General features: G+C 29.9%; 3 protein-coding genes across 3 annotated transcripts; all 3 read left to right on the top strand.

The window, feature by feature from the left end:
* Positions 1-1,890: 1,890 nt before the first annotated feature.
* On the top strand, positions 1,891-7,185 carry LOC136090993 (uncharacterized). The gene has a single exon (XM_065817976.1). The coding sequence runs from the start codon at positions 1,891-1,893 to the stop codon at positions 7,183-7,185; it is 5,295 nt and encodes a 1,764-aa protein (XP_065674048.1).
* Positions 7,186-15,597: 8,412 nt separating this feature from the next.
* Positions 15,598-18,610, top strand: LOC136090562 (uncharacterized). The gene is made up of 3 exons (XM_065817351.1): positions 15,598-15,737; positions 15,836-15,892; positions 16,028-18,610. The coding sequence occupies exon 3, from the start codon at positions 16,926-16,928 to the stop codon at positions 18,519-18,521; it is 1,596 nt and encodes a 531-aa protein (XP_065673423.1). The 5' UTR covers positions 15,598-15,737; positions 15,836-15,892; positions 16,028-16,925; the 3' UTR covers positions 18,522-18,610.
* On the top strand, positions 18,568-22,410 carry LOC136090563 (uncharacterized). The gene is made up of 5 exons (XM_065817352.1): positions 18,568-18,599; positions 18,692-18,772; positions 19,420-19,454; positions 19,590-19,659; positions 20,918-22,410. Exon 5 carries the CDS (start codon positions 20,939-20,941, stop codon positions 22,295-22,297), a length of 1,359 nt encoding a protein of 452 aa, XP_065673424.1. The 5' UTR covers positions 18,568-18,599; positions 18,692-18,772; positions 19,420-19,454; positions 19,590-19,659; positions 20,918-20,938; the 3' UTR covers positions 22,298-22,410.
* Positions 22,411-22,519: the final 109 nt, after the last annotated feature.

The following is a 22,519-nucleotide window of genomic DNA, read 5'->3' as shown; positions in this document are numbered from 1 at the left end:
ATCTTAAGATGTCCTACTTCTTTTTTTAACATAAATTTTGCGTTTCGTAAATTGTGGACCATTTCTTATTCAAATAAAAGTTCGTTTTGATTATTTTTGATAAAAGGAAGACTCTGTTATTTAACTTTTACATATGCATCAACATATGCTCAAAAGTTTTTCTACATTTTGAGCATATGTTGATGCGTAGAAAAACATTTATATTTCATCATAAAGTATAAACGTTTTTCTAGCAGCAAGGCTAAAAATATAGTAATGAGACAAAGTAACACAAGGTTTAAGAGTTGTTGCATGGTCAGGGATGTATTGTAGATTTTGCCATTCTGTATCACTTCACATGGAAAAAAAGTTAAACATCATAGGATCTTGATTGGTAGACGTAGATGAAATCATTCTTAAAGGCTGACAACGAGTTTATATAACAATTTCCCGGATGCATGTTCAGCAATAAATTATTTTTATAAACATAGTATTTTATAAAATAAATATTTTATAATGAATTGCAAATTATGGGTATTATGAATATTTTGTTATAAAAAAATTAATACCAAAGTAATGAAATAATAAAGGTCTAAGAAAGTTTTTTCATTTTTTGTTATTTAGATGATATTTTTGATACCTTCCGTTAAAAATTTATCAAAAGTGTAATTATTTGTAAAAGATTAGCCTTAGCTATTATTTAGGATTGACTAAATTCTAATAAATAAATTTTTCAATATTGACCCAACGCCCTTTACTTTGAATACAAATAAAAAACGAAAATATAAAAGAGTTAAAAAATTTTCTTTGTTTATCTCCTACATTAGTTTACAAATATAATTATATATATATATATATATATATATATATATATATATATATATATATATATATATATATATATATATATATTTATATGTATATATAATTATATTTGTAAACTAATGGAGGTACACCACCAACACAACAATCTACTTTTAACTTTCATCAATTTCTTTTCCAAAAGTGCCAACACTCGTTATTACCTTCGTTCCAATAGTAATTTAAACCTGTCTGTCTCTAAAGACCGTTCTCATTATTACGGACATAAATCTATAAAATATCAAAGCATTAAAACTTGGAACAACCTTCCTTATGAACTAAAAACTCTAAATTTATTCTCAACCTTTTAAACCAGTTTATTCAACTTTTTATTAAAAAAATACAGTTAATTTTTTTAATTTCTATAATATATTTTCTTGTCATTACTATTGCTTATTGTTATTTTTATAAATATTTACATTACTATTATTAACTACTTTTAACTATTATTACTAATATTATAGTATATTATTAATAATATTGTGATTACTATTATTTTTATTATTAGTATTATTAACATCGTTATTTTTATGCTATAAAGTTTATTATTGTTATTATATATTGTGAAAATTAGCATTATAATCATTTTAATTTGGTATTATTAATATTAGTAGGTGTTTACTTTATATAAGTAAATTTACTATTTATAAGCATTCTTGAATGTAAATCTTAATTCAGAAAATATTCTAAAAAAAAAATCTTAAAAATTCTATTAAAGTGTGGTGAATTACGTCTTCCAAGATACTAACAACAATTAGCGGTTGTTTCTTAATATAAACATTAATGTATTTGAAATGATGTGGTCTTCGTAGAGGTATGGGAAAATTACGCCAACGTAATTACTTGTAATTAAGTTTATTTATTTTGTGGTTCTAAACTTTATATAAAAAGGGTGATATTTGTAAATAATTTATTCGCAGTCAGATGAAAATAAAATAAAATTGATAAACGAGTGAAATCATTAGTGTCTCAGGGAAAGTATTAAAAATTTTCCCACACTAAAAGGTGGCGACCCTGCCAGGACCTACGAAACCTACGAGTTAGTAAAGAATGGACCAAGAGCGAATTTACCAAAGAGAAGTCAGCATGATAAGAATAAACATTAAAAACATAGAACGCAACACGATTAATGGCGACAAATCAAGCATAATCTTGGCGCTGGACAAAATAACAAATTTATTGGGAAGATTTGAAATGGCAAAGGATGAGCTGACCAGGAAAATGCTTGACGACGGCGAAAGCATCGATTCAGTTGAAGAATGGCTTTCGAAACCAGTAATGGAAGTAGAAGCAGCAATTGAAATCAAAAACAAAATGGTGGACAAGTTGGATTCGATAAATAAAAACGAATGCGTCAGAAAATTTGAGTATGAAAAACAAATAGTGGAACAGCAGTTAACGATTCAAAAAGAAGCAGAACAAGCCTCATTGAGAAAACTTCAAAGCGAAGAAGAATGGTATTTAAAGAAACTAAAAATGAAAGAAACATTGCGTAAATCTCTTGGAAACGAAAACGAAGCTACTAAACAATCTGTCAAACTTCAAAAGTACACAATTACAAAATTTAATGGCGATTATAAAGACTGGTTGCGATTTTGGAATCAATTCACGGTAGAAGTTGACAACTCAAACATATCGAACATCAGCAAATTCAACTACTTGCTGGAACTTGTCGAAGGAAAGCCCAGGGAGGATATACTTGGTTTACCTCATTCGTTGGAAGGATACGATGAAGCTAAACGCATACTACAAGAAACTTACGGAAAAGATATTTGGGTTCACAAAGCATTGATTAAAGATTTGGAAGGATTGACGGCTATACATAGCTCGTACAAAATCAAAGAAGTTCACGACTTTTACAACAAGCTTGCAAGAACTGTACGAACATTGAAAACTATGCAGAAACTACAAACGGCTCAATCATTCGTGTATTCATTGATGGATAAACTTGGACCAGTTCGTGAAATACTTACACAAAACGATGATGGATGGGGAGAATGGGGACTGGAGCAACTTGTCGAAAAGTTGCAAAGGTACATTGAAAGGAATCCGTTGAACTCAACTTTTAACTCAAGCGACGAACAAACAAAGGGCGATAAAAAGAACACGAACGTTCAGTCAAGGCCCTATGAACATCGAAGCACTACGTTTAAACAATACAATGGCAGTCTTTATGACAAAGAAACCAGGGCAACTAGTGGAAAGTATGGATGTGTCTACTGTGGATTACAAAATCACAAAAGCGAAGATTGTACAAAAGTACTAACTGTTGCAAGACGCAGGGAGATTTTAACAAACAAAAGATTATGTTACAACTGCATTGGTTACGGACACTCGGCGGTAAATTGTAAATCAAGAGGATGCAGAAAGTGCAACAAAAAACATCACACGTCCATTTGTCAAGATAGGAACGCAACAATGGATGGTAACATTGAAAATAAAAAAGAAAACATGGGAACGGTGCTTAATGCAAGCACAACTATTCACCCAACAGTGATCGCAAAAGTAAATGGTGAAAAAGTAAGGATAATGTTGGATACGGGTGCTGGAAGTTCCTATATATGTACGAATTTGATAACAAAACTAAAGTTGAAACCTACACGAAAGGAATATAAAAGTATTGAACAGCTCTATGGAACTGTGGACAAGCGTGTGGAAATATATAAGGTTACGCTAGAATCAACGACAATACCGGAATTTAGCATCAAAGTCGAATGCGCCAACGCAGAAAAGGAAACACTCACCTTTTTACCGAATCCGATGATCAAGGATGTTAAGAAGCATTTTGCAAAATTGAGGAGGCTGAAATTTAGCGATGATGAAGGGAGTGACGAACTTCAACCTGTTCACATTATACTCGGTGCGGCTGATTATCAGCGAATAAAAACCACGGAACCGGTAGTTCTCGGAAAAAATCCGGATAAAGATCCCGGAGCCGAATTAACGATGTTGGGATGGACTCTTTCTAGGAGACGAACACAATTTAGTTCAGGTATTGAGAGAAGTTTCTTATTGAACACTGGTCGTGATGAGTTTGAGCAAATGTGTAGTTTAGAAGTACTTGGATTATCGGACACAAATAGTGAGTCAATGTTCCACCAAGACTTCAGCGAAAAACTGCATCAAACCGAAGAAGGTTTCTATGAAACCAGAATGCCGTGGAAAAAGGGTGTTGTTAAACTACCAAATAACAGAAACCTGGCTCTTAAAAGATTGGGAAGTGTGACGACTCGATTGAAAAAACTTAAAAAACTAGAACAGTATAATGAAATAATGATGGAACAGATCAATGAGGGAATATTGGAAATGGCACCAGAAAAACCTACGGGAGAAATTATTCACTACGTTCCTCATCAAGCAGTAGTCAAGGAAAATGCCGAGTCAACAAAAATGAGAATTGTTTATGATTGTTCAGCTAGAAAAGACGCTCAGTCACCTTCATTAAACGACTGTCTAGAAGTGGGACCATCGCTGCAACCATTAATTTTTGACATACTCGTACGAAATCGAATGAATAAACTCTGCGTTTTAGCTGACGTGAAGAAGGCGTTTCTACAAATTCGAATACACGAAATGGATAGAGACGCACAACGCTTAATTTGGTATAAGGACTTGAAGAATATGGAATTAACGGATTTACGATTTACAAGGGTGATTTTTGGTTCAAGTTCAAGCCCTTACATTCTTGGTGCTACCATTAAAAAGCATATATCAAAATACAAGGACATTTATCCTAAAACGGTGCTTGCTTTGGAAGAAGATACTTATGTCGATGATATACAAGCAGGTGGAGAAACGGAAGATGAACTTATCAGGTTTAAAAATGAATCAACGCAAATCTTAATGAAAGCTGGGTTCCAGCTGCACAAATGGCATAGCAACGTGAGCAAATTGGGAAGCAACGCTGAGGGCAAATCAACAAAAATACTTGGGATTCCTTGGAACAAAGAAACGGATCAACTATCGATTGACTTTACTGCTTGCATCAATAGTGGAGATAAAGAAGTGATAACAAAAAGGAAAATGCTATCCGCCATTAACAGTGTTTTTGACGTATTGGGATTTAGTGCACCTATTTTAATCACTGGAAAAATATTATACAGTCGGCTATGCTTGTTAAAACTCGGATGGGATCAACAAATTCCATATGAACTTTCAGAAGAATGGAAGACCTGGATCAAGGCAATACGAATTAAAAGAACTATTTCAATTCCGCGGAGCGTTCTGTCTGAAAGAAGTATTGAAATGGAGCTCCATGGATTTTCAGATGCAAGTAAATCAGCAGTATGTGCATGCATCTACATTGCAGTGAGCCACCGATATTCGAAAACCAGTAACTTACTTGTAGCGAAAGCACGGATCGCACCAAGGGATCTTAGTATTCCTAGACTGGAGCTGGTAGCAGCACACACCTTGAGCAAGTTAATGAATCACGTTAGGAAGACATTGAACAAGTATAATATTATTGAAGTATATCATTGGGTTGACAGTACTGCAGTACTTTATTGGTTAAAAGAAAGGGGCAGTTGGTCACAATTTGTCAGGAACCGAGTTCAACAGATATTATTAAATGGAGAAGTAAAATGGCTTTATGTCCCAACAAAAGAAAACCCAAGTGATCTTGGAACAAGAGGAGTAAGTCCTGAGAAACTAACAAGTTTGTGGTTCAATGGACCTATATGGTTAAAACACAAAGAAAATTGGCCAATTCAACCAGAAATATTTGAAACGCCGAACGCATTATGTGAAACTATTCATTTAAGAGAGAACGTCAGTATGGCAACAGAAGAAATAAAGGGACTTCATATATTTAAGGAAATATTGAGTAAACACAAGTATTGGAAAATCATAAGAATATCATCTTTCGTAAAAAGGTTTATTTACAATTGTCGGAATGAAGAAAAAATAACAGGACCACTGAATGCTGAAGAGATGATAGAAGCGGAGTTGGTGAATCTTAAGTTACTACAAGAAGCTGTTGCGATAAAGTCCAATGTGGAACTTAAACAGGATGAAAAACAGCTTTGGAGGTGTCATGGAAAAGTCTCTGGGTATAATCCAATATTTGTACCAAAAGGTTTTCAACTAACTCTAAAAATTATTGAGTATCATCACGCGAAAACGTTACACGGGGGAGTAGGAGATACAATGAGTAGCATTAGAGAAAGATTTTGGATACCAAATTTGAGAGTTGCTGTAAAGAAGGTCATTCGTGAATGCAATCTATGTAAGAGATATAGAGTGAAACCGCTGTTACCGCCAACAAGAGCAATGTTACCACGTTTTAGAACTGAAAATATCGAACCGTTTACGGTTACAGGTGTTGATTTTGCCGGTCCGCTAAAGTATAAAGCGCAAGGGAAGTTGGTTGAAAAATGTTATGTTGCACTGTTTACATGCGCATGTACAAGAGCTGTCTACCTTAGACTTTGTCATGACCTAACGGCAGGAGAATTTCAGAGAATTTTAAAGGAGTTTGTTGTAAGAAAAGGACCACCACAAATGATGATTAGTGATAACGCAAAAACGTTTGTGGCAACAGGGAAGTGGTTACTAACACTTAAGAAGGATGAAAATCTCGCAAACTATCTTGCTACCACAGCCATAAAATGGAGGTTTAATTTATCAAGAGCGCCGTGGTGGGGAGGTTTGTTTGAAAGATTAATAGGGATAATGAAGAAAAGTTTGTCAAAAACAATTGGGAAAGGCATCCTAAACTTCTTTGAATTGGAAGAAGTATTGCTGGATGTGGAATGCGTTATGAACAATAGACCACTTTGTTATCAAGGTGACCAATTCGATAAGCAAGTATTAACACCAAATGTATTAATGAGGGGTAGACCGGCAGTTTTGCTTGAAGAAGATATCGATTTAATAACAAGGGATGATTGCGCATTACGGAGAATCAAGTTTGTGAAAAGTTGTAAGAATCACTTAAGGAAAAGATGGATGAACGAGTACGTGCACGCAATGGAAGAACGACAACAAGCAAGGGAAAAGAGAGGTAACGTGAAACTCCCAGAGGTCGGAAGTATGGTACTCATAAAAGACGATGTGAAGGACAAGGCTCTTCTCAACATTGGTCGAATTGAAAACAACATTAAAGGGAAGGATGGAGTTATTCGTGGCTTTAAAATACGTCTTGGAAATGGTTATGTAATTGAACGACCAATTCAGTTGGTGTGCGACTTGGAAATGGGGTGTGGGACAGAAAGCGGAATCGAATCGGAAGAGAATTTAGAAACCAAGGCCGAAGAGGATACCTTGAAAAGAGAACCAAGACAGGCGAAATTAAATGCACGACAAATAATCAGTTCCATCATGGAAGACGAGATGGCTGATTAAAGCCGAAGTCTCAGCTTTAATCGGGGGAGTGTGTGGTGAATTACGTCTTCCAAGATACTAACAACAATTAGCGGTTGTTTCTTAATATAAACATTAATGTATTTGAAATGATGTGGTCTTCGTAGAGGTATGGGAAAATTACGCCAACGTAATTACTTGTAATTAAGTTTATTTATTTTGTGGTTCTAAACTTTATATAAAAAGGGTGATATTTGTAAATAATTTATTCGCAGTCAGATGAAAATAAAATAAAATTGATAAACGAGTGAAATCATTAGTGTCTCAGGGAAAGTATTAAAAATTTCCCCACAAAAGTTTCATTTAGATTTTTCTAAAAAAGTGTCACGTGTTTATTTTTAACCATAAAAGTATAATATTTACAATGATACATCAAAAATTTACATAAGATTAGATGTCTATCATATAAATAAAAACTAACCGATGGAGCGACACCTAAAAAACATATTAAATATAACACAGAAAGAATAAACGCAGCATTTCCATTTCTGTGCGTAAATATTTTTTTTTTCTTTCTTTCTTTGTTTTTAATATTAGAAGTATACTGCTATTGCTCATTGAAAATATTTGACGTATGAGTTGTAGAGATATTTGACGTATGAGTTGTAGAGATATTTGACGTATGAGTTGTAGAGTTATTTGACGTATGAGTTGTAGAGATATTTGACGTATGAGTTGTAGAGATATTTGACGTATGAGTTGTAGAGTTATATGACGTATGAGTTGTAGAGATATTTGACGTATGAGTTGTAGAGATATTTGACGTATGAGTTGTAGAGTTATTTGACGTATGAGTTGTAGAGATATTTGACGTATGAGTTGTAGAGATATTTGGCGCATGAGTTGTAGAGATATTTGACGTATGAGTTGTAGAGTTATTTGACGTATGAGTTGTAGAGATATTTGACGTATGAGTTGTAGAGATATTTGACGTATGAGTTGTAGAGATATTTGACGTATGAGTTGTAGAGATATTTGACGTATGAGTTGTAGAGATATTTGACGCATGAGTTGTAGAGATATTTGACGTATGAGTTGTAGAGATATTTGACGTATGAGTTGTAGAGATATTTGACGTATGAGTTGTAGAGATATTTGACGTATGAGTTGTAGAGATATTTGACGTATGAGTTGTAGAGATATTTGACGCATGAGTTGTAGAGATATTTGACGTATGAGTTGCAGAGATATAACAATTTACTTGAAATACTCACAATTTATTTTCAAAAAACTAATAATATGAAATTGAAAAATTTGCAACTTCCGTGAGAGACTTCCGTGAGAGACTTCCGTGCGTGACCATATCTAAACTTCATTTTAAAGATTGCTGTGACTTTATGATATATAGTACAATCATGTAACTTTCTAGAAGTCTTTATTAATATATAAAATATTATTTAAAAAACTTTACTCCTAAAACTTATATTTTCCGAGGAATTAAAGTTTATTTATCTAGTAATTAAAATTTACATTTTTCTGTTCCGTGTGTGATTCCATTTCAAACGTAATTTATTCTTTGTTAACTTTACTAATAAATACGATTCTTTGTTTACAAAATATTTATATAGATTATAATTAAATGAGAGTAAATTGGAGATTGCTAGTTATTATAAAACCTTTGTTTTTTCGAATTAACAGTGAGTAACAATACTAAAATAAAAATAATAATATATAAAAATAATAGAAACTTTTTTTTTTAATAATAATTTTTTTTTAAATAATAATTGCAACATAAATAATGATAAATTAAAAAAAAATATTTGCAAAAATAACTGTAGTATATTTTATAAAAACATTTTATAATTATAAACTATATATTTAAAGATTGATCAGCGGAGTTATGGAGTGAGAAAAATCATTGATATATGTCAAAAACAGTTGAGACGCAAAAACAGAACCCTGTCATAAACCATATTTTACAACTTTTTTTCTAGATTGAAAACTATAAATTGATGGAGACTGGGTATAATTTATTTTATAAATAATGAAACATAGAAATTCGATTTAGTTTTAAAAAATTCACATTTTTTTACTAGTTGTACGTTTACCTTCCTTACATCAACACATACAAACCCACTGTCGGTCATTTTAGTAATATGCTTTTCCACATCTTTAACATTAAAGATTTAAACAGTCGTGCTTTTTATTGAAAGTTGGGAAATTACAATGGGAACTGTTTTTAAACTACGTTAAGAGCCATCAAAGAATAGCCACCAAGATAAGTTTTATTTTTGACAGAATTATAAAATAACTTCGAATAATAAACTGCTGGAGACCCGAGTAATCCTTAATACTCAAAACCTTTTCAAATGTATATACTACTTTTGAATATAACTTTTTAAATCTTTTCAAAAAGTTATATTCAAAAGTATCACTTTTTGAACTTAAATTTTTGGAAAAAAATATCAAAGTTATTTTTAAAAACCAAAACTTATTAAAACTTATCTTGGATTAACAAGACAACGAGGGTTAATATGCGGAGATGCCATACGATGATGTTATTTATGCGAAAACCACAATGTTTATATTAACTTTGTCTTGAAGCTAATCTAGTTTTTATTGTTTGTGTTTTTCTTTTTTCTTTCATTTTTTGCATCTGGTTATCAACGTACTCAAAACGAAATAACGAGGAAAAAATTAGAACAGTTTTTTGTTATAAAAGTAATTTTTTTTTGCAGTTATAAAAGTAATTTTTTTTGTAGTTATAAAAGTAATTTTTTTTTGTAGTTATAAAAGTAATTTTTTTTTATGTTGCTCTTTTTCTTTTTATATCTCCACATTTAATTAAAAAATTTGAGAGGAAAATTGAATAAATATATATATATATATATATATATATATATATATATATATATATATATATATATATATATATATATATATATATATATATATATATATATATATATATATATAAAAGCCCCTCTAAATAAATTTTTTATGCTTTCAAGATTGATAATAAATAAAAAAATAAACAAAAAAGTTCCTTTATAAACATGTTTAATAAGCATATATATTTTCAAATATCTACGTGTAAACAATTCACTTGTCATCTGTTCAAGTTAAGAGTTTGATTAATTTAGTTTCTAACTTTAATTTCAAACAGTTAAGTTTATTAAAGCCATACTTTTTTAGGAGTCTGAGTTTCAAAGTTCATAATTTATATATTGAATTTAGTTTGTTTAAATGATTTATGTAATATCTTTTTTTTCTTTTCTAACAATCAGATTTTTAAATCTTAAGCAAATAATTTAAGAAAAAATTATTTGCCTAAAAGTTGTTAGGCGGTATTGATTTAATATACTAAAGTATATAAGATGTTGGAAAATATAAAATATAGATATGTACTAAACATAGTAATAAATGTTAAACTATCTATAAACATTTCTTGAAACAATTGTTGTAAAAATAACCAAAATTTTAATTAAATGTTAAAATAATAGTTATACCATTACATGCAAATTATCTATACAATTTTATTTTGTCGCATTGAATGACAATATTACGTGACAACAGGTGTGTATTTTTTGTTAGGCAGGTATAACACATGTTGTATGTTTGGTATGTTTGGTATACAAAAGTCATTTTATTGAAGAGAAATGAACCTAAAAGTAATTCATACAATTTTTTTGGTTGTTTTATCTATTTGCATTGTGATTATTAATGGCGCATGTATTTATGTTATTTCAACTTCAAAACAACTTTTGCGAAATCCCTCTATAATACTGATTTTAAATATCATACTGATACATTTTTTTCAAGGAGTAATAGTAATGCCTTTATATAGTATCGAACTTTTCAATGGGCATGGTTTAGTTTGTGGAGCTTACCGATTCACATCAATGCTTGCCTTTTATGGATCTTGTTTAAGTGTTTTATTATTGAGTTTAGACAGATTGCTTGCTATTAAAATGTTAACAGCTTACCATGTTAATATTACAAAACGTCGCGTTTTAAAATTAATTACATTGTGCTGGACGTATATTGTAGGACTTTGTCTTATTCCTTTCTTTCCCTTAGCAAAAAAAACTTCAAACATTGTTAAATGTAGCTATAACCAACCTAAACTTTGGTCAGTTTTGATGCTTGTTATTAACGCGTTACTTGTTTACATTTTTATTATTTTTAGCTATATTTTAGTCAGGCAAAAATTAAGAAAAACTAGTATATTATTAAGAGAATCAACCAATAGTAGAAAATCTGGTATGAATCAAGATAAATGTTCAAAACTGTTTAAAATTTCAAAAACAACATATGTAATACTATGGCTGGTGTTATGTTATGCGATAACCTGGGCACCAACTATTGTTTATGTGCTTGTACAACGTTTAAGTCTTGCTCCATCTATTTTCAATAAACACTATTATAAATCGCAAATTGGAGCAGCAATCACCTTTTATGTCAAGTACATTAACTTTTTTGATGGAATAATTTCACCTATCATTTTTTGCTATAATATTCGCGCGTTTCGATTGAAATTTAAAAAAATAAATTTAAAATGGAGTAAATCATCAAACAATAGCCAAGTGAAGTTTGGAAATTAATACATGTATAATTTTAGTAACTCTCCTTCTTTCACAGCATTATATATTATACATAATGCTGTTAAATTTATTGTCAAATAAGTCAAATATTGTATAATATTAAAGGTTTGAAATACTCTTTAAAAAATAGAATACTTTATGATTTTATGATAAGAATTTTGCAGTAATGTTCATTAATATAATGATTGAGTATTTGAAGGTAAAAATAAAAAAATTAGCCCCTAAGTCTGACTGACGCAATGTGCACATGCGTTATTTAGGAACAAAGGAGTTTATGAGTTATTTAAAAGTTAGAGCGCTATATAAATATTTGAAGACCACAGGAGAAAAAGAGCATATACCACATTTTCTAATTATTTGAGTTATGTCCCCTACTATATAAACACAAGCCTGAAGGTTAGTACAATAGCAAAACTCAACCCAAAAAAAGACCTATGTAATGCTACAGAAACACCTAAAGAAAAGACATACAGGGGAAAAATTCAGACTTCCAGAGACAATATTTAATTTATCTCAAAAGTGGAAATGTGTGACATGTGCCTTTTTACCTCTGTAGTCTTTATTTTATAATTAATATGTAATTCAGTAAAAGACTTTTAATGATAACCATGTAAATAATTATTACAATTGGTTTTAACTTTTTATTAATTGCTTTGTTAATATATATATATATATATATATATATATATATATATATATATATATATATATATATATATATATATATATATATATATATATATATATATTAGTAGAAAATCACTTAACAAAATTTTTTTCATTTAACACTGTTTCATCAATAAAGACTCATCAGAAATTAATGATCAAATAAATAAAACTTCAATTTACACCAAAAATTAAATTACAGGAAGTCGCAAATGTCTTTACTACTGTAAATTTTCACACATTTGTGGAATTTGCTGACACTATTATAGAAAGAATTCTTTGGAAATGAATACTTATGTTTTTTTAGTAAAATATTTTAAAAAAGGGGAACTTAATGTAATTATTATTTGAGTCCACTTATTTTTATATTTTTTTTGGAGAAACTTATTTTATATTTTAATATAAAATTGCTCTGTTCTTTTAAGAACATTGAGCACTCCATTTTGTAGAACACATTTTAAAGTTGTAAAAAATGTATATATAATATATATATATATATATATATATATATATATATATATATATATATATATATATATATATATATATATATATATATATTATTTAAGTAAAATAAAAAACACTTTTTAGTTTGAAATACATTTTTCGAACTTACAAAATTCATCATCAGTTTAAAATGAACAATATAAAATTTTTCAATATATAGGTTACAAAGTAATTAAAAACCAATTAAAAATTGCTGTTAAAAAAAAAAAAAGAATTTTTATAATACATAATTAAACTAAAAAATATAATACAAAGGAAATAATAAAAATACATTCAAATTTAAAGTTAACATTCATTACACTAAAGGTAATGTACAATAAAGGACAGGGTGTTAATATAAATTAGATTAGAACAATTCAATATCTCTGTGCCTAACTTGTTTGTTTAACTCAGGGTTCTGCCATTTTATATAGAGACTTTCTTTAGTTTTTAATTCAGTTTTCCTATTGGCAGAATCCAGAATGGTAACACATTCCGCAGTTGCTTTATTAAACAATCAATTCAAATTTTTAAATTTTTCAACATATTAAATCCAATTAAATTGGATTTAATATGTTGAAATATATGTGATTTTTTATCTTCCTTTAAATGTTTATCAATTCGTTGAGAAATGTGTCGGACAGTTCGCCCTATGTAACAAACATTACAGTTTGCACAATTAAATTTATAAACAAAGTTAGATTTTAAATTTCTAGAAATAATATCTTTTAAGGTAAAAAAATGTTGAATTTTTAGTAGAAGTAAATGCCAATTTTATGATAAATTTCTCTTTGCAAAACAGCTTTATTAACTCCTATATTTTGTTTTGAGCGTTTAAAGATCGTACACCAATATAGAGTAATTTAAAATATTTACATTCATATTTAGGTTTTTTTTGACTGAACCTTTTGAAAAACCTAAATATGAATGCGCTGCGTTCTCCTACATAAAAAATGGGACAATGACAGCCATATAATAATACAGTCGACTCTCGATATCTCGAATACTTGATATCTCAAACTTATCTCGAACTTTTTTTGGCAGTCCCATTGACATAACGCATTTGTTTAGCCTAAAATCTTCTCGATATCTCAAACCTTAATATCTTAAGGTGGCACACAACTGAAAAAAAGCAAGTTTTTTGAAAAAAATCAATTTTTAGATTTTTGGGTATTTTGATTCTATAACCATTCCTTGAACATATAAAAAAAAAATTAGTCTCAAAAATGATATAAAAGTTGATTTAATATCATTTTAGTAGATGACACTTGAAAATAAATTCCCTAACAACGCCTTAGCAACCATCAGTCATAGGAGTTTTTCTGAATTCAAAACAGTAAAACACCATCACAAACTTGGTTTTAATTTGTTATACGCAGACTCTTGTTAGTTTTCAGTTTTAAAAGTCATAATTCAAAATTTTATTTACGAACAAGAGTGTTTTTAATCTGTTAATGTTAGTCTTTTATACTGTAACTTTTCTCTCATTTTATACCAAATAATTTAAAAATTGATTTCAATTTAGTTGGAATAAAGTTGTTTTTAAATGAATAAACAAGGAAATAAAACTAAACAAAATTTATCAAGAAGGATAAAACGAAAATGGAATGGTGTTGTTGGAAATAAAAAATCATCTTCTTCTTACATCTTATCATCGACGATGACATCATCCACAACTCAAGCAGCAAGTAGCTGTTCTAGTGAAAGGAAAATCAAACCCAACTACTCGAATACATTTGATTCTGTAAAAGATAACTATTTTGTTTTTATTAATTTTTCAATTCTTAAAGAACTTATAGCTAAAACTGCATGCAACAACTGCTTTCAGCCATTACTTTTAACAGATGTTGATTCCAGTAGAAAAGGATTTGCACATTTGTTTCAATTAAAATGTGAACACTGTGATTATGTTAAAAGATTTAATTCATCAAACAAATCAATAAATGCTAAATTTGATGCAGTAACAGCTAACTCACCATATGATGTTAGCGATTCCACGGCTTAACAAAAAACATTTGACGTTTGACAAAAAACACGTAATTTTCATAAACTTTGCTCTCTTATATCTTTTTGTATGGTTAAGCTAGCGCCTTGAAAAAATTTTTTGCATCAGTTAGTGTTACTCAATCTCTTTCCAACCATATATAGAAAGTACTAAGCTTTGTATGGCTTCATTTATATATTACCCATATCTTGAGACCACTTTTCATAAAAAAACTTGCCGCGGGAACGTTTTTTTAAAACGAAGCTTTTGAAGGTAAGGATTCCTTAGAACTTAAACACATCTAATTTTTATGAAACTTTCCATATTTATTAAGAAAAGGACGAGGAATCTAATGGAATCTGGACGTTTTTTAACATTTATACAAAAAATTTTAGTTCTCAGCGTTTAAAAACTTCAAGGTTGATTTATATAGAAAAAAAAATGTTTTTGAAAAACGTCCAGGTGGAAATTGCAAGTTTAGCCTTTCCTCTATTTAAAACAAGTCTTTATTTAAGTTTATCTAAAGAATTGGTACTAAGGATTTGCATATATAAATTATGTGTATATATATATGCTTTTCTTCGCGTATTTAATGACGTTATCTGTTTTGATTTTTGCGTTTGTTTTGGTTAAATAATGAAAATTATATTGAAAGTGAAAGTGTAATTCTTAAAATTTTAATCAAATGAAAATAAATCTTTTACTTTTTCCCAGGTAAAAGGTCTGCATTCTTCAAGAAAGTTAAAATCTTGATTTTTACTATTTTAACTACAGGTTGCTCTTATTTAAACTGTTTTTTTTAAAACAAAAACCTAAAAATAGTATTCAACAGAAGCTTACGAAAATGGAGTTGTGTAAGAAATTCTTTATTTCTTTTTATATTTGCCTCTATTTGTTTTTTGATTAAATACTATGAAATCTTGTAATAATTATTTTAATTCCTTTTTTTTAGGTGTTGACATTAACAGTAGTCTCACCAAAATGGTTGCTCCATCTATAAGTCAAGAAAGTAAGTCAAAATTATAAATTAGGAATACTGTAGCACAACTTTTTTTCATTTTAATAATTCTATTTATTGAAACCAAAGTAATCCACCCCTTATTTTTCTTTATGTCACTTAAATTAAGTTTACTTTTAATTTTAGTCTCTGACACTGTTTTGGATTATCTAAATATTAATGGAGGCATTGTATCCCTCAAAAATCCAGATTTGGTTTTAACCAATCGCCATTTTTTACAAATTTGTAAAGAAAAAGAAAAATTTAACTTGACATGGCCGAATCTTTCAGTATTTTTTACATCCTTGTTTAAATACCCTATATCTAGAGTTATGCTGATCAAGTGCCTTCAAAAGTCAAAAGATTTCATTGCAAAATTAAATCGTGCCAAAAATTTTGATTTAACAAAGTATTTTTTAAGCTCTGCTTTATCTTTTATTGGTGCTTTTCCGGATGTTGTTGATTTGTCACCTTCTGATGCTTGTTCTACCCCAACTTCTATCCACAATAGTGAAATTGTTCCAAATCAAATTACTGTTTTTGTATCTTCTGATTTAAACTTGCAAATTGCTAATGATGATTTTTTGTGTTCTGTTACCCCAAACTCTGTTGTATACACCTCTTTAGGAAATGATTCTGAAAATTTTCTTCTTGATGCACAAGTTAATGAAGTGAATCTGCCAGTTTCCAGTTTGGATAAAAAACTACCTATATTATCAGATGATTTGACCTATCAAATAAAAAAATACAAACAGAGAATTAATCATCTTAAATTACAAAATAGACAAATTAATAAAAGATGTAATGAATACAAAAGAAAATATCAAGCAATCTTGTCGAAATATAATGTCAGAAATGTCAATAAAAGAGAAGTTAGAAAGGATTGTAGGGTTAACCAATTGTTGCAAAAAATATTAGATTAGAAAAAGAAATTGATTTGGCTAGAAAACGTTCACAATCAGATCGACAAAAGGCATGGTATTTTAAGAAAAAAATTGAAAACACTGTTTTGAAAACATCTGATGAAACGAATGATTCAATCTTAATGGAGAGTTTAAATTACTTTGAAAATCTTTCAGAAGAGCTGAAGGAAAGAGTTGACTTTTTTGAAAAAAATGTAATTGATGTTTTTGAAGGAGGTAGATATAATGATGAAATTCGTTCAGTATATTATGACCTTTTAAGTAAAAATGTTTCTGTTAACAATGTTGAATCTGTTATCAGAACTGTACTACAAAAAATGGCTGGAATTTCATGTGGCACACTTCCAAAAAAATCTTTTGCTGCTGAATTTTTTAGTGAAATGAACCTTTTATCAAAAGCTCAGGTTAGAGAGGCTATATTGAATAGTACACACAATGTTCTTCATACAGATGGCACAAAGTATAATTTTAGAGAGATTGGTAGTTTTCAAGTCACAACGTCATCTGGAAGCTACACGTTTGGGATAGAAGATATGTTTTCAGGTGAGGCACAATCTTATTTTGGAGAGCTAAAAAATTTACTCACTGATATGTCTCAAATATTTTCTCCTGAAAAGGAAAACTATGAGGATGATCTTCGGAAGCTTATTTTTTCGTTCAAATCTTTGATGACAGATCGCACCATAGTTAATTCAAGTTTTTTTAAGCAATTTAAACATTGGAGAGAAGCAATTTTACCTTTTGTTGTTGAAAACTATGATCGACTTCCTTTAAATGAAAAATTAAAAATTTCTCAAATGCATCATGTTTTTTGTGGCTTACATGTTATCCATAATTTAGGAATATATGCAGAAAAAGCAATCATAGAATGGGAAAAAGTGGTTGAGCAGGAAGATAGTATTCATGGTGGTTTTATAAATTCTCAAAACTCACGTACCTTTGATATTTTGTATGAACTTTCAAAACTTACAAGCTATAGACATGGCGATCAACGGAACGGGAAAGCTGATGAATGGAGGGCATTTTTGCGTAAAAAGTTTTCAAAAAATTTTATGGTTTCATTTCTGCATCATCGGTTTAACATTATATTTTTACTTGGTGGAGCAACATATTTTCATAAAGATCATCTTAAAGAATTTGTTTTTAATCTTGATGGTTCAAATTTCCTTCGTGAATCAATTAGGCATGATATTGACAACATAATTTTTCATGCTTCAACCAGAGCTCTGGGAATTTTTAATAAACTGATATCAGGACCTCTTTTTCGTATTATTGAAGAAGAAGGTCATATTTTTTCTTTGAATACTGTTTGGTCGCAAATGTTTAATTATTTTGTTTCTTGTTCTTCTGATGCATCAATAATGTTAAGTGGTTCTACATTTTTTGATGTCAAATATCTCACTAAGGATGAATTGTTTGATTGTTTGTTTTCTAACTGTATTGACCCACTTTTGGATGCCTTAACCCAAGAATGTCTTGAAGTTATATGTTGTTCGTGTTCGGTTATGATCCAGAGTCAGTTAAGAGACCAATTGCCTGGAGGGAAATATCACAATCCAGATGTTGATGTCCTTGAGGAAACTCAAAACTGTCCGCGTACTAATGTTGTGTCTGAACGTGACTTTGCTTCTTATGACTGCAGGTTAAAAATGAAACCTAACATGACAACAGTAGCTGCAGCTGGTGTCATCATGTATGTAATTTGTTTGGTCATCTAGAGCGGTGTTTGCGCACCCACAATTCTTTATATGTATATTTGATTTCTGTTGGACCTCTGCAGCCATGGCAACATACTGGTAAGTCATGCTTTCTATTTTTGCGCTGATGTACCGTTAATATATGTATCCTTTTGTTTAGGTATTTGTGAGTCATATGTATATTTTTGTAGGTGCATCTACAAGCCATTATACGAATACCTGTCTTCTGTTCACCTCTGCAGCGGTGTTGATCTACCGATACGTAATTATTTGTATGTTTGTGTTTACGCACCTGTAAGTCATTATATGTATGTTTGTGTTTATGTACCTGTCAGTCATTTTGTGTATGTTTGTGCTCTGTTGGACCTCTGGAGCGGTGTTGACTCACCCTTAAGTCACTATATGTACGTTTTTGTTTATGTACCGGTTAGTCATTATGTGTATGTTTGTGTTCTGTTGGACCTCTGGAGCGGTGTTGACGCACCCGTAAGTCACTATATGTATGTTTGTGTTTATGTACCCGTCAGTCATTATGTGTATGTTTGTGTTCTGTTGGTGTTGACGCACCCGTAAGTCACTATATGTATGTTTGTGTTTATGTACCCATCAGTCATTATGTGTATGTTTGTGTTCTGTTGGACCTCTGGAGCGGTGTTGACGCACCCGTAAGTCACTATATGTATGTTTGTGTTTATGTACCCGTCAGTCATTATGATGTATGTTGTTGTGATGTTATTGTTGTGATGTTTTGTGTTGATAGACAACTTGGCTTACCTTCTCGATGGTGTCTATTGTTAAAAATGATTATTAGTTTGTTTCGTTACTGAAACTTGCTACTTCTAATCATTCACTAAAAGCCAAGAAATAAGTTTTATAATAAAAACATTTTTTTATGTTATTTTCATTTTTTTTATCTTAGGCGTTTTCATAGGTTCACATAAACAATCTTAAAGAGTAAGTTTCTTATTTTATACTTATTTAGTTTTAAATGTTTTTAATATATATGTATTTTTAAAATGAATTAACAAAATATTTTTAACACGTTTTTGTGTACCTGTGTTTCTAATAATAATATTTTTACATTTTTAGATATAATTTCTGCTGTTATACCTGCCTATTGCAGTTGTAAGTACTCCAAATTTCAGAAAGTTCATTTGCTGTAAGTTATTTTCAATAAAAATTCAAATTTAACTTCATTGAAGAATCTTCTGTCTGTTAAATAGGTCATTCTGAATAATCCCTTACGCAGTAATTTACTGACTGGTCTGTAAGTTATAATATAAATTTAAAATGATGTATTATTTGGATTCCATGATTCGTTTATGCATATTTGCATGGTGTAATTATAACATAACCATAAATTTTATTTTCCAAAACTATGTAAATTAGTAAAAATCCTCAGTCTGTAAAATAGACAATTCTGATTAATCTCGTCAGATGAATAAAAATGGGACCATTATGAAAAACTTCGAGTCAAATTTAATAACGGTTGAAAAATATCAAATATATTCATAGTCGGTATGCCCAGTTGGTTTGTGTAGCCCTTTTGCAGTAATTTACTGAACGGTCTGTAAATTATGCAATGATTTCAAAATGATGTACTATTTGGATTCCATGGTTCCTTTATGCACATTTGTATGGTGTTATTATAATATAACCCCAAATTTTATTTTCTAAAACTAGGTAAATAAGTGAAAACCCTCAGTCTGTAAAATAGATGATTCTGGTAAATCTCGTCAGTTGAACAAAAAAATTTTGGGGTATTTTATTTTCTTATAGTTGTTGGATCACTATGGAAAATTTAAAGTCAAATGTAATAATGGTTTAAAAGTTATTCTAAAGTTAATATGACATCAAAACTAAGTAAATAAGTTAAAACCCACAGTCTGTAAAATAGACAAATCTGGACAATCCCGACTGAATTAAATAAAAATATTTTGGTATTTTATTTTCTTATAGTTGGTGAATCAATATGGAAAATTTCAAGTCAAATGTAATAACGGTTCAAGAGTTATTCAAGAGTCAATATGACACCAAAACTAAGTAAATAAGTAAAAACCCTCAGTCTGTAAAATAGACAGTTCTGGGCAATCCCGACAGAATTAAAAAAAAATTTTTTTGTATTTTATTTTCTTATAGTTGTTGAATCATTACGTAAAATTTCAAGTCAAATGTAATAACGGTTCAAAAGTTATTCAAAAGTCAATATGATCCAAAAATGCTCTCTTTTTCGGTGCCATAACGCTGCAAATTTTCCATACTTAAGCCCTATACCTTTCGTCAAAAAATCATTGATTTTTGCACTACAAAAAACTCAATAACTTTGGATCCGCTTAACTTCAAAGGTCGAATGACCCCTCATTTTTTAAGTCAGGTCAAGCTCTATACGATGATATAAATTATATATGTTTTTTTAGATTATAAAAAAATCGTCTGGAATGGCTAATGATGTTAATATTCGTGCAATAATAGCTTTTCGAGAAGTAGGCTGTGGTTATGGAGCTATAAAAACATTTTCATCTTGCATGAACTTAAAATGTATATCTGAAAATGGATTTCAAAAATTAAACAAAACTATTATGGTAGCTTATAAAAGTGCTTCAGAGAAAAGTATGTTATTAGCGACTAAGGACTCTAAAAAAGTTGACATTGCTCAGGATATACCATGTGTAAGAGTTTCAATTGATGGTACATGGCAGAAACGCGGTCACAATTCATTGCACGGTGTAGTTACTGCGATTTCTGGGGATAAATGCATTGATATTGAAGTTTTGTCTAAGTACTGCATGGGCTGTAAAATGTGGAACAGTAAAAAAGGAACTCCAGAATATCAGTGTTGGATAATTGATCATCAATGTGAAATAAATCACAAATCTTCGTCTGGAAGTATGGAGTCTGCAGGAGCAGTAACAATTTTTAATCGCTCGGTTAAAAAAAATAATGTAATTTATAAAGAGTTTCTAGGTGATGGAGACACTTCTTCATTCAAAGATGTCAAAAACTCAAACCCTTACCAGGATTTTGACATCACTCCAATAAAACTTGAATGTGTAGGTCATGTGCAAAAAAGATTGGGTACACGACTTAGAAATTTAGTCAAAGCACACAAAGGCACTAAAACACCTTTATCAGGTAGAGGTAACCTAACAGAAAAATGTATAAATTCTATGCAAAACTATTATGGCATGGCCATTCGTCAAAATGTCAACAACTTGTATGCTATGAAAAAGGCAGTTTATGCTATTTTATTTCATTTTACCAACTTTGAAAACCAGCAAATGCAACATCAGTTTTGCCCAAGAGGATTGGCAAGTTGGTGCAAATATTGGGCTCTAAATAATACAAATTACAAATCAAAATCATGTATACCTATCTGGATTAAGAATCTTATTTTACCAATCATCAAGGATCTTCAGGCTGATGATCTTCTAATTAAATGTTTGCATGGAACGACGCAAAATGCCAATGAAGCATTAAATTCTATTATATGGTCTCGCGTACCAAAGCACACATTTGTTAGTAAGTCTACAATTGAAATGGGAACATACTCAGCAGTGCTGCATTATAATGATGGTGCTAATGGTGTATTAGAAGTTTTAAAATACTTTGGCTTGAGTGGAATTGTTACATTAGCTTCGTCAAGTAAAGTTGACAAAACCAGAATTCGACATATGAAGTCAAAGTCAACGGATAAAAGTAAAATGCAGAGAAAAAAAATAAGAGCAGTTAAAAAAGGTTTCATAGACGATCAGCAAATAAAAGAAACAACTGATAGTTACATCTCTGGTGGATTTTGATAATTTTTATGTTGTTATATATTTTTTTCTTATTTTTGCTTTTTTCTCAATATGTATTTTTTTAAACTTTGAAACACATTTTCTCATTAACAAAACAGAATTACATAATACAATTTTCAGGATTTGTTTATCATAATATAATACTTCATTTAACCCTCAGAATTTTCATAAAAAGTTATAGAAAGTGAAATATTGATGTTTATAGTGCTGAATTTATTGATA

This window comes from Hydra vulgaris, chromosome 14 (assembly GCF_038396675.1).
Source record: "Hydra vulgaris chromosome 14, alternate assembly HydraT2T_AEP".
NCBI lineage: Eukaryota > Metazoa > Cnidaria > Hydrozoa > Anthoathecata > Hydridae > Hydra > Hydra vulgaris.
Note: the sequence above shows the minus strand (reverse complement) of the source record. Positions and strands in the feature narration are given on the sequence as shown.